This window comes from Setaria viridis, chromosome 3 (genome assembly GCF_005286985.2).
Source record: "Setaria viridis chromosome 3, Setaria_viridis_v4.0, whole genome shotgun sequence".
Lineage (NCBI taxonomy): Eukaryota > Viridiplantae > Streptophyta > Magnoliopsida > Poales > Poaceae > Setaria > Setaria viridis.
In genome coordinates, this window is record NC_048265.2 from 46,426,738 (window position 1) to 46,440,070 (window position 13,333).

At 48.3% G+C, this 13,333-nt stretch overlaps 2 protein-coding genes across 2 annotated transcripts; both read left to right on the plus strand.

Moving 5' to 3' along the window:
• Positions 1–372: 372 nt before the first annotated feature.
• On the plus strand, positions 373–2,224 carry LOC117846844 (probable polyamine transporter At3g19553). The gene is made up of 2 exons (XM_034727945.2): positions 373–1,424; positions 1,521–2,224. The coding sequence occupies exons 1-2, from the start codon at positions 469–471 to the stop codon at positions 2,017–2,019; spliced, it is 1,455 nt and encodes a 484-aa protein (XP_034583836.1). The 5' UTR covers positions 373–468; the 3' UTR covers positions 2,020–2,224.
• Positions 2,225–8,609: 6,385 nt separating this feature from the next.
• On the plus strand, positions 8,610–10,518 carry LOC117850614 (uncharacterized). Its single transcript, XM_034732475.2, has 2 exons — positions 8,610–8,772; positions 9,084–10,518. The coding sequence occupies exon 2, from the start codon at positions 9,271–9,273 to the stop codon at positions 10,249–10,251; it is 981 nt and encodes a 326-aa protein (XP_034588366.1). The 5' UTR covers positions 8,610–8,772; positions 9,084–9,270; the 3' UTR covers positions 10,252–10,518.
• The last annotated feature ends 2,815 nt before the right edge of the window (positions 10,519–13,333 follow it).

A 13,333-nucleotide genomic window follows, 5' to 3' on the forward strand; every position in this document is an offset into this window, starting at 1 on the left:
GCATTGAAAAATGCATGCACGCAGCACACGAGTACAATTTTTTAAAAAACAAACAAGCAAAAAAAAAACGGAGACAGAATTGAGAGTTGAATGGAAACGACAAGAAGTACCAATAATATAGACTACCTTCCCATCACCAACAATGATAACGATAAGATATTATCCAAACTTAATCACACCATTAGGCACGTGAAGAACACTCGCGCGCCACCGACAGGTGGGCCACAGCCAGCTCTAACCTTCAGGACCCCATTCACAACCTCGTGCCCGCTTGGATAAAGAATCTTCCCAGTCGCCGGGATCAGATATCCGGCCCCACCTGTCATTCTCCAAACCAACCCCCTAATAATATCTCTACCAACAACAGGAACACGCCACTACTCCTCTGCTCACCCGCCCACCTCACCCCTGATTTGTCAACTCCTCCGCGCGCGCGCGTGGCGCCGGCCGGCGTCGGCCGTTGACGCGATGACCGGCTCCCCCGCGGATCCCCCGGCGCGGCCGCGGCTGACGGTGCTCCCCCTCATCGCGCTCATCTTCTACGACGTCTCCGGGGGGCCCTTCGGCATCGAGGACTCGGTCCGCGCGGGCGGCGGCGCGCTGCTCCCGGTCCTCGGCTTCCTCGTCCTCCCCGCCCTCTGGTCGCTCCCGGAGGCGCTCGTCACCGCCGAGCTCGCCTCCGCGTTCCCCACCAACGCCGGCTACGTCGCCTGGGTCTCCGCCGCCTTCGGCCCCGCCGCCGCCTTCCTCGTCGGGTTCTCCAAGTGGGCGTCCGGCACGCTCGACAACGCGCTCTACCCGGTGCTCTTCCTCGACTACCTCAGGTCCGGCGGCGGCCTCGTCCTCCCGCCGGTGCTACGCTCGCTGGCGATCCTCGCGCTCACGGCCGCGCTCACCTACCTCAACTACCGCGGGCTCCACCTCGTGGGCCTCTCGGCGCTGGCCCTCACCGCCTTCTCGCTCTCCCCGTTCGTCGCGCTCGCCGTGCTCGCCGCCCCCAAGATCCGCCCGTCCCGCTGGCTCTCCTTCAACACCGGCGCCGTCAACCTGCGCGGCTACTTCAATTCCATGTTCTGGAACCTTAACTACTGGGACAAGGCCAGCACGCTCGCCGGCGAGGTCGAGGAGCCCAGGAAGACGTTCCCCAAGGCGGTGTTCGGCGCAGTGGGGCTCGTCGTCGGCGCCTACCTCATCCCGCTGCTGGCCGGCACCGGCGCGCTGCCGTCGGAGACGGCGGCCGAGTGGACCGACGGCTTCTTCTCCGAGGTCGGGCGGAGGATCGGCGGGCCCTGGCTCCGCGTGTGGATCCAGGCCGCCGCCGCCATGTCCAACATGGGGCTCTTCGAGGCCGAGATGAGCAGCGACTCCTTCCAGCTCCTCGGCATGGCCGAGATGGGCATGATCCCCGCCATCTTCGCCCGCAGGTGAAATCAAATGCTTCTCTTTTGTTGCGAAATGTGAAGCATTCCTCCATGGACAAAAATCGAATCTTCTTGTCGATTGCGAATTCGCGATTGCAGGTCCAAGCACGGGACGCCGACGTTCAGCATCCTGTGCTCGGCGACGGGGGTAGTGATCCTCTCCTTCATGAGCTTCCAGGAGATCATCGAGTTCCTCAACTTCCTCTACGGGCTCGGGATGCTCGTCGTGTTCGCGGCCTTCGTCAAGCTGCGCGCCAAGAACCCGGACCTCCCCAGGCCGTACCGGATCCCCGTCGGCACCGCGGGGGCCGCCGCCATGTGCGTCCCGCCCGTCGCGCTCATCACCACCGTCATGTGCCTCGCGTCGGCCAGGACCGTCATCGTCAACGTCGTCGTGGTCGCCGCCGGCGTCGCGCTGTACTACGGCGTCGAGCACGCCAAGAGGCACGCGTGGGTCGAGTTCCTGGCGCCCGTGCCACCGCCGCCTGACAGCTCCAACGGATCAACCACGGCGCTTGAAGACGCCGACGTCGAGGACGTCCGCGCCGGGCTGCTCGCCGACGAGACCGCTGACGAAGGCGGCAGCAAGGTCGAGTAGCTTGCCGTTCGGTATACAGCAGTTCAGTAAGGCCTTGTTTAGTTCGGCAAAGTTGGCGTCGCCAAAATCACTGCACGGCACCGTAGCACACTATAGCGTTTTGTTTGTATTTTTGAATTATTGTCCAAATATTGACTAATTAGGCTCAAAAGATTCGTCTCGCAAAGTACAATCAAACTGTGCAATTAATTTTTAATTTCGCCAACATTTAGTACGGTGTTCATCAGAAAATTCAGAACTGCAAACCAATTTCTTCATAACGAAGCCTGAGCCAAGCTCAAGCATCTAATTGGGCCACGTCGCCTGTTTTCTCCCACCATCGGATGTTGATCGGCGTCAGAAGCAAGTGTGTAGCATTTCTCGAGCCTTCCCGAATCCCGAGCTCTGCCTGCTATCGCTGCTACTTTCCCGCCTGGCCGCCGGCGACGCTCGTCCAGGCAGGGAGTCCCCAACGCTCGCCGGCGACGCTCGTCCAGGCGCGTAGTCCCCCAGGCCAACAGCATCGTTCCTCCACCATACGCTCCGAGGATGAGGGTCGCGGAAAGGCGAGGTGTGCTGCGACGCGATGTGGTCATCAATCGGCAGGCGGCGGCAGTGGCAAGAGGCGTGCACGACCGAGGCATAAGCGGCCGCGCGGCCGAGAGGGCCCCGTCCCCGTGGGCAGGAGAGCGTGCACGTGCTCAGAGGAAGTGCACGCTTACCCTCCGTCGCCTGCTTCTGCGCCTACCTCCGGACTCTAGTCGTTCCTGACACGCGCTGCCTGCCGCTCGCGAAGGAGCAGCGGTGTCCGCGCCGGCGCCAAGAAAGGCACACGCGACGAAGCAGGCAAGCAGTGCTGGTCCTTTGTAGCTCTCTTGAACCCCTGTGCGCCCTCCCGCTCAGCAGAGAACACCCTAGCAGGCGGGTCAGTCGTTGACATGGAGGACGCCCATTAGCTGCTCGATGAAATTCCTCCAAGGCAAGCCGCTACTCATCGGGAAGAACCATGCCATTGTCGCCGTGTGTGCTTGTGGAGCTATAGATGCAACAGCTTGCGAATCACTGCAGCCACTCATTTTGCAAGCTCTAGCTCCATCAAAGCCAATATGTTTATAGAGTCTGCAAGCTTGCCTGTAGACTCGATCGAGTCGATTCCTCGCGATTCCGCTCAGCCAAAAACCTTATCCCCAGTTCCCCACCACCTCGCAAGCATTGAGAAGGCCAAGCCACGGGCGTGCTTCCATCGCTGCCGCCTTCTCGCCCTGCTGCAGCCTGATCCTCGCTGCTGCTTCCTGTCCCCTCCCCTTTCCTCCCTGATGCTTGATGGTATGCTCTTCTTGCTCACTATGGATTTGTCAAAATGATTCACCGGAGGTTTGATGATATCTCACGGTGATGTATACTTGCAACAGGCTATTCATTTAATTTGTTGATTTTATTTGCAGAAAAACAGCAATTCTCCACTCATAGTACATGCAATTCCTTGCTCTTTTATTCTCAAACTATCTTTTCATGAGTGAGTCACTGGCTCAATGCTGTTATATATATGTGGATCATTAAATTCATATGCCTGATTTGACACGGCATTCTAAGAAGTCACTTAATTAGCTAAAAAAGCAATAGATCATCTGAATGTTAAATTAGATTCTGTATGTGTGGAAGCACCAGAATCGTAGAAGAAAATGATGCAGTTTCAGGCGTTTTAATGGCTTTTCTCATCCTTTATACTTCATTCAATAGATAACAGTAAATTCTGAACTTTTGATTTATGCTACAAACTTGAAAGTAGCAAGATTTACCATTTGAGTGAACTCTGCAAATCTTAATTTTGATCATCTGCCTGTTTGCATCCCTTAACTATACTGGAACCACATAAAAAGCACACTTGAAGTAAGTTGCTGTATAAAATTTACAGGCAAATAGGCAATGCATTTCAAATTTAACGTTATTCTCCACTGAAAGTAAAATATTACATATCCAGTACAATTTGTGGAAAGGAAAATCCTACCTTTGCTTTTGCTTGGAAGATAGAAATCTGAAGCATTTACCATGTTGTCTGTTTCCTACTAAAGCAAGTGACACCAATCTTGTTACTTCGTAATTTTATCCAGTTTAACGTGTGGGATAAGGAATCCTAAAAAAACATGTGGGATAAGGTGAACCATTTATTTTTCTTTGCTTGACGACACTGCCATTTTGGCTCTCAATTCACCACCATTGCTGATGTATCGATCTTTCACCCATACAGGTTGCAAATAGCTTGCCGTCAAAGGCAATAGCTTTTCAAAAGGTACAACGTGCTCAGCTTCAGGAAGGAAATACAATCTTATATTGCTGAAAATATTGCTAATTTTTTTTAAAAGGCCACTCTATAAACATATTGGCCTTCCCATGGGCACTCACCCGCTCGCTGATTGTTGATTCAGGTCTTCCAGAAGAAGGTACCACAATTCCTCCATCTATCATTTGTGTGCTCTGAATAGATTTGTAACTCGTGATTCCTAAGTGAAATATCACAGAAGATCACTGGTTCCAATTCCAAATGTTGCCAAAAGGATATTGTCAAATATACCATGAAGAAGAAGCCACTTACATGGATAAAGAGCAACATCTACTTAGGTGCTGAGATACCCTGCTGCATAGTAGTTTGAAATATATTAACTAAGAGCTTCATACTACTGATCCTTGAGATTCAGTTTCTGCCAGCAAGTTCTCATAGTTAACTATATTTTTTATTTATTTATACATTGTCATGTGCTGCACGGAGATGTTGTTATATTTTATTCTAATAATGTATCCTGCATCACTTTTTTATACTCAATGAAAGCTTAAGATTGCACGCATTTTGCCATAATTTATTTTGTCATTGTAGTGGTTCAACTTCTTCCATTATCTTTGCAAATAGTAGATAAGATAAAAAAACTGACCATTTGTCAAATAGCAAGTCTATTAAAGGGCGCAATCCAGTACAAGAAATAGAGCACGGACAAGTAAATGCTAAAAAGAACATCAGATCGAAAAAAAAAAAGAGTTGATGACCATTTCACAAGCCAGAGACCGAAGGGCTCTGGTTCACTCCGATGGGTGCGCGGCAAAGCCGCGCCTGTTTTCTAGTGCTTACTGAAGTCTGAACCCTGACCCTGAACATATCTCAACCTGTCAAAGTTACTTTTGTTTTGACACTTGAGTTTGGGAAGAAGCTGTGTTTGTTCAGCAAAGTGTGAAATAGTTTGTACTGCAGTCAACTTCATACCTCAGTAAAGTGACACAACACAGAAAACTCGTATGCAACCATTCAGAAACATGTTCCTTTCATTATTTAGATTATGCCTGAAGAAAATTCCATTCGACTTCGCCCGGCTGTTTCTGCAACTACTTTCCGAGGTGTTCTTTTCAAGTTTGAGCTCGAGCAATGGAACCTGAAAAGGATGAGAGGATGGTGATTTAGGCAAGGTTTTCAGCCTACTCCACCGATGATCTACATCAGACAACAGATGGCACGACTTGTTGGTTCTTGGTACCTCATGAGAACGATGTAAAGGTGTATATCACTACGCCATAAAAAATTTGCGTTGGCGGGTAAAATACATTTGCGTTGGCAGGTTGCCTAACCGCCAGCAACCTTGAGCCAGCAGAAATGGACATATGTGCTGGCGAGTAAGCACCTGCCAGCAAAAATAGATTTGTGCTGGCGGGCGCCTGCCAGCAGAGATGCTTAAGACGCCCACCGGCACAGATCGTTTTCCCCTTTTAATTTTTAATTTTCCCACCATTTTTTCTAATTTTATTTCCCACAAATTCTAAAATTATTATTTCCCGCCAATTTAAAATATGTATCTCTCGCCACAAAGCAAATTAAAACATGAACAATATATAATTTTTTATACCATTAAACATTCCACGGCAATATTACATAAATATGAAATATTCATATTTACTACTACATAAAAAACAAAAGAAAAATATATAAAATATAAAAAGAAAAATAAAATAAAAAAGAAAAAGAGGTCAGCGCGTCCCGCCGCCCTTGCCCCAGCGCTTGGGGCTGGCCGCTGCCGCTGTCCGCCACGCTATGGGTGCTGCCGCCGTGTGCCTTCCGCCCGCCACTCGCGTCTAGGGCCGGCCACCCACGCCCCCTGTGCGCGCCCATTGCTCGGCTACTCATGTTGCCGACTGATCGCATGGCGCTAGGGCTGTGCTGGCTGCCTGTGAGCTGGCCAGGGCCAGGGAGAGAGTGAGAGATGAGCGTGGGAGGGATTGAGAGAGATAAGTTTGAGAGAGATAAGGTCTAAGCGTGTGGGTAGGAGAGAGAGACAGGTGCTGAGCCTGGCCAACCTTGTTCAGCTAATGGGAGATCATCATTTTCAGAGGTGTGGATCGCTGGTGTGGCGACCACCATAAATTTAGAAAGCATTTGTGCTGGCGGGCAATAATGCCGCCCGCTAGCAGGGATTGATCTCTACTGGTAGGTGGCATTATAGCCCGACATCATAGATAATTTAAAAAAAAATAAAAAGTTTTTTAAAATTAGTAATTGAATCCAAACATGTCTTAAACTTGTACATATGAACATATATGTCACATAGTGCATCTAAAAATTACAATCGGATAGAAATCATAATTTTTTTTGAATGAGTTAGTTCACATGTTACTGTAGTACTACGTTTAGTTCACAAGTTTAAGGCCTCACTTGAGTTATATGAAATGTTGTAGGTGAAGTATAAATTTAAGAACAATATATATTCCAATTTTCTTATAACATATTGAAACTTTTATGTCAACATTGTGAACTCATAAAATGATTCCATACGAATTTATATAGTTTTTTTTTACCGCGTTTAGATATTATTAGAATTTATTTTCACTAAAAGTTTTAATAGAAGTGATAAATGTACCTAAAATCTTTGTGAATCTTTCATGAACTTTCATGGTTTGAGTTAAAATGAAACATGTATCTTTAGCGTCATTTTTCTGAATTTTTTTGATCTTATTTGTGAAAATTTTAGTTCAAATACATATTAATTCCAATAAACATCCTTATAATCATTTAAACCTTACAAAATAGTAAATCACTTATAAATTTTTTGCAACACCTACACAACAACATATACGTAGTCTAATATATGTTAAATATATATCGTGATGTGTAAAATAAAGTTTTTAACTAGTTTACATTTTTTTCCTTCCATCCATATAAATTGAAAATCATTTGTGCTGGCGGGTGACATAAGGACATGACCCATCAGCACAAATGGAGGTCATTTGTGCTGGCGGATTTTGACGAAGTGGGCCCACACCTTTTTGTGCTGGTGGGTGCCAACATCGCTCGCCAGTACTAAAAATCCTATGAGCCAGCACAAATCTTTTCTGGCCTAGTGTATGCAACTGCATATGTCAATTCGATTCCATCAACTCGTCACAGTGGCCTGATCGAGAAAAGCGACACAACACGTGTGTTGCGTGATTGGACTGAGAAAAGTAACAGAACACGTGGATTGTGTGATTGGACCGACAATTTCCTTCCGAAGGACAAGCATCCCAATAATACGGAATGTGGCCAACTGGATGCACACTTGAATAACTCAAGTTATTGTGTTGCAAAAGAATGTGCTACGAAGTGGTGGCGGTTCTAGCGCAACGAGCTAGAGAGGTTCATTTTCCTCACTCCTCATCTCCTTTTTTTTCCTTCCTTCTTTTCTTCTTCCTTCATTTTCTTTTCTTCTTCCTCTCTTCATCCATGGCTACAAGCAGCTCAGGAGAGGCTCCATTGCATCCAAGTTCAATGGAAATCACTGTTCTGCACTGTTCTAACTAGGAGCTGAACCCAGCTAGAAACGGCGCTGACCCCGCGCCCTTCTGAGCTAGATTCGCTCCTGTCCGCCCCTGGCTACGATACTCGTGCGCCAACAGTCTTACAAATAGATGAATGATTTTTACGTTTTCTCTTCATATTTTGAATATCTACAGTTTTTAAAATGCAGTATTTTTTCACTTAAAAGGTTAAAGAAAGATACAAGATTTGGTACCGCAACTTTTTGGTTTGCCCACAACGGAAGTGCTTTAAGAATACCACACCTATGATCAAAGATATAAAAAATAATAAGGGTCACCCAGACAAAGGTGAAGTAAAAATCAAGGCTATTTGTGATTTCAGTAAACTGTGTTAAGTGATAATTCTTCTCCTTCTGAAACTTTAGACTACTGTTCTTCTAAAAATATTGTTGAAATGATCTGGTTTATTGCATCAGTCTAGCCTACAGCACAAGCATTCTCGTTTAAGCCAAAAAAAACGTGCTGCAAGTCATGCACGTCATATTATGAGTTAATGAATTATGACATCGATTTCTTTCAAAAAAAAAAGAATTATGACATCGAGTGCCCAGTACTGTGCTGTCTCCCGGCACGAGCGCACGTGCCACGCTGACGCCATCACGACAGCCCAATGATGGTCTCACGTGACTCGTGAGACGCCTCTCGCACTGGCAGCCCGCAACCAGCAACGCGCTGACCACACCCTGACTCCCCGGCCCCACCTGCCATTGAGACATTAGCCCGACACCAGGGACGCGTAATTGCGCACGCGCCCCCAAATAGCGCCACCACTGTTCGTCCCCCCCAAACCAAACCAATAATTTGGGGGAAAATCTCCCCAGTTGCGGCGGCCGGAAAGAAAATTAAAATAAAAAGAGGAAATATTTTTTCCTCGATTTTTCCACCCCCACCCCAATTCCGACTCGCCGGCGGCGGCCCGATCTCGCCGGAACCCTAGTCGAGGTGAGTCTCCCCCCCCCCCCCCCCCTCCCCGAATCCGCTCCATTTCCTCCCCGATTTCTTGCCCCCCGCCCGAATCCCCGCTGTTTCCCCGCACCGATTCGGCCGGAGCTCGCCGGGATTCGCGGCGGGCTCGCTCCCGACCGGTGAATCCCGGCCCGGGGCTTGCTCGGAGCTCGGTTCCGAGGTGGGTCCCGTGAGCCGGTGCCGCTGAATTCGGCCGCGGAGCGATCTCCCGAGCTCGTGTGGGAGTTTGTCCCGAGGCGATTCTCTCTCCGTGTGCTGAATTGCTGCTTCTCGATCTGGTTCCGCAGGTGGGGGGGATAGCTTGGGGCCGAGCTCGAGCGATCGCTTCTCGCGGTGAGCTCGGCGGCCGCGGATCGCTTGAGCCCGAGGCCAGCGGCGGGGGCGTCGTCGTTTAGGGTTTGGTTTGCTCTCCCCGGAGCTGCTGCTCGGCCGGATCGCTTGCGGGGCTGCATTTGGCGTCCGTCGGCGGGCGAGATGCAGCCGCCGCCCAAGAAACTCGCCCGCGTCGACACGCTCGAGCTCAAGGCGCAGATCGTGAAGCGGCTCGGCCACCAGCGCGCCGAGCTCTACTTCCGCGGCCTCAGGAGGTTCCTGGGCTGTCAGCTCGGCAAGGCCGAGTTCGAGAGGATCTGCGTCGCTGCGCTTGGGAAGGAGAACATCAGGCTCCACAATGTCCTCATCCGGTCCATCCTCGGCAACGCGTGCGTGTCGGATGGGCCGGCGCCGAGCAAGCAGGCACCCACCGGGAACTCACAGACGAGCACCGTGTCGAATGGGACGCTGAACAATGGCTTGCTGCCGGCGAGGAGGGTGAGGCCTCTTACTAGGAGGTTTGGTGACAAGCTGAGCCCGATCGGCAAGTCCCCTCTTGGTCATCCGGGGGCTGGGGAGTTTGTGTCAACTGGTAGCAAGGCTCTGCAAGAGGTTATCTCTGTGGAGGATGGCGAGGAGGTCGACCAGGCCCGGGGTAGTCCGGTCTGCGTGCAGAGCCAAAGCCCGATCAGGGCGCCGCTGGGAATTCCAAAGGCTCAGAATTCTCAGCCTTCGACATCTTGCTCTTCAGATGTGTGCTACAATAATGGCGAGTTGCCAGATTCTCAGTGGCTGTCCAAGCTACTTGAGGATAAGCTGAAGGCTCAAGGTCTCAGCATGCGCAAAGAGTGTGCTGATGCGTTGAACTCTGGGCTGAACATGTACATGCGTCAGATGTTGAAGGCTTGTTTAGGTGTTGCGAAAGCAAGGGGAAACAACGCGAGGATGCGCCAACCAAATGGGCGTACTACTGCTGCTGCTGTAAGTAGTGGGCGGAATAACGGCTTTCCCACTGAATCAGGCGGTTCTTACCAAGCTTCGTTGCTTGATCTTTGGACAGCAGTGCAATTCAATGATCGGTTACTGGGATATGATCATGCTCTGCAACGTGAGAAGATCGCTTCTCATCTCCACAACAGATGATTGAGGGCAGCTAGTTTTCCGCTGATTTGTAACAGACCTTATGTCAGACAAGTGTAGGAAGTATATTGCAGCACCATTAATCTTGCTGTAGAAACTACAGGTAGTTAGGTTGAGGTAAAAGTGGAGTTTGAGTGTAGGGCTGGGTAGTGTACCCTTGGTTGGTGAGGATGACACTTCTTAGGATGAAGTACATGATAGTGACCAGTGAGCTTCATTTACCTGTGATTATTCACAAAAATAATAAGAATAATAAAATATTGTAGAATCTGTCTTGGCTTCTTTTCGCACCTTATACGCCAATATTACCATATTCTGCCTGTACAGAGAATCAGGTTCCGTGTCTAGAATGTGTTGCTGCTGGCTTACTTGGATTTGTTCCTCTGCTTTGATAAGTATCGTTTTTCTTGTCTGTGCCCAAATTCTTTGTTTACTTATTTTCTTGGCACGAATCAGTGTTTATAAGAATCATGAGCGGAGGCATTTGCATATCTGTACTTGGTTATTGATGTTGATCATTTAGATAATGTTGTTTCAGAGATCTGTCTGGTACTCAGACCCAGCTAGATTGGGAACCAACATACACCTACAAAATTGTACAGATCATTAAGCGCCTTCTGTTCTGTGCCTATTCTGCTACGCTGAATATATTTATATGCACTCTGATGCAGGCGTTGAGTTTTATCTGTATTTGTCTGATTTGCTACAGGAGATTTCAGTTTGATCCGGTCTATCTTCTGTTGTTCTTGTAGAGAAAATGTGAGTTTCTTGTGAACTTTGGACAGTTTTTTTTTTCAAGACGAGGCTTTACCCCATTTCCATTAAAGCGAACGGAAATTCCGAAGTTTTGTTTACAGAAGAGGTAAAGGGTCCAGAAAAGAGTACAACTTTGCACAGAGTTGGTTCAGATATTCCCAGAAAAAAAAGTTTTGGCCTAAACTCAAAATGATTACGGAGAAGCCAAAATAAACTGATCCTTTGCGGCGCTTGGGCAGGTTCACCAGATGCTAAGGCTTTATTTTCTATGGTGGCAGTAAATGGGATGTCATGGCATGAAACTAACTGTAAAAAATGCTGCACCCCTCATAGCTGCAATTCTCAACCCAACAAGGCAACAAGCCCAACTAAACAAAGCTTTTAGGCCTTTTCGTCATTGGCAACCAAAAACGGATCTTGTGCTTTTAGAAATTAAGCGCAGATCTTGTGCTTTTAGTTTTCCAACAATGAAAAGGGGAAGGAAACTAACGGATTGCTTCTTTAGAACGGTGAAGCTCAATGATTTTAATTTTACATACTCCAGTGATAAAACATGACTTCAAACTTCAAAGTCATTGTTTCAGAACAGCAAGCATAATATTTGCCTTGTCTTTTTTTCTTTTATTAACGAAACAATTTGGAGTGCTGGTGGTGTTTACAACAAGAATGAGTAACGGCAATTTTTTTATTGAGTAAAAGTGATCTTGTCGATTTCATGAAAAAACAAACACAGAAACGACGGGGCTAAAAGCCTTTGTCATGCATGCACACACGTTTCTCATGGCATAGGAAAAGAATTGCCCATGCCTTCTCTCCCAAAAAAAGAACGTACAAATAGATGACCATCAAAAGGAGTTTGTGCACAATAATTGATCCATCAATTGTTGAAGACCATGCCAACCCTAATGAAGACCTATAATTCTCTAAAATTTCTGAAAATCCAGGATGTAATATATTTCAATGTTTCATATTTTCTTTTAAAAACATCAATATGTGTGTAATCATTCTCAAAATTATATTTGAAGTGTTTTTTTTTGCAATTGCAATTTTTTGGGGTCAAATCAAACTAAGGAAGAATATGTAAAGTTTTGCAATTCCAATGTATGTTTGATTTGTTAACCTATTCACCTAGGTTCAAGCCTTTTGACTCAGCATGGTGCTCGCATTTTTCTATATTTATTCTAACAATTGATTGTGGTACTATGAAAGTGTATGTAGGAAACATGCCCATAGACTGTGAGATGCATAAGGCGATTTTGTTGATCTAAATATTAGTTACAACAGTCCCTCGGAGGTCCTTGTATGGTAGGGTGTGTGTGCATCCGTAGCATATAGCGGTCAGCATCTGCTTCTGCATTGGGTTTCATAAACAAAAGATTTATTTAATTTATTTGTCATTATTTTGATTATAGACACGACTATTCTTGTACTTTTTTTCTTAGTATTCCTTTAGTAACCGAAGTACTCCCTCCGTTCCAATTATAGGTCATTTTAGTTTTTTTGAATTCATAAACTTTTGTTATGCACTTAGATATACCCTATATTTAAATGCATAATAATATCTATGCATCTAGAAAGCCAAAACGACCTATAATTTGGGACGGATGGAGTAGCATCTAAGATATTATTGATATTGTGGTTTGTGTCTTCATTTATTTTGTCTTACCCATTATTCGGTTGATATAGTTGCAGTTTTCAGGCAATTTCCCCATTGGGGGTGTTTGATTAAGGGTGTGTTTGGTTTTGGGATGATGTGGGTTGGGTTGGAGCCGACCCACTTTTATGGGTTGGAGCCGACCCATCCCGTGTTTGGATGAGTGGGTTGGAGCCGACCCATCCCGTGTTTAGATGAGTGGGTTGGAGCCAACCCAGTCTTTTGTTTGGTTGGAGAGATTGAGAGGGTTGGGTGGATGTCTTTTTAACACCGTTAGTTGTGGGCCCCACCTGTCAGCTGCGGGGCCCACCTGTCAGCCTCTCTTTTTTTCCTTATCTTCTTCTTCCTCCCTCACGGTCCGCTCCTGCTCATCCTCCTGGCGCGCTCCTCCTGCCCGGCCGCCGGCCCCTGCTCTCCCCACCGCCGGCCCCTCCCCGCCGTCGGCCCGCGCCCCTTCCCCGCCGCCGGCCTGCGCCCCCTCCCCGCCGCCGGCCCCTGCCCTCCCCGCCGCCGGCCTGCGCCCCCTCCCCGCCGCCGGCCTGCGCCCCCCGGCCGGCCGCCAGCGCCCCCCGCCGCTGGCCGAAGCCCCGCGCCGGCCCGAGCCTCGCGACCGGCCACCAACGCCCCCTGCTGGAGCCCCGCGCCGCCGGCTCGCGCCCCCCGCCGCCGGCTGGA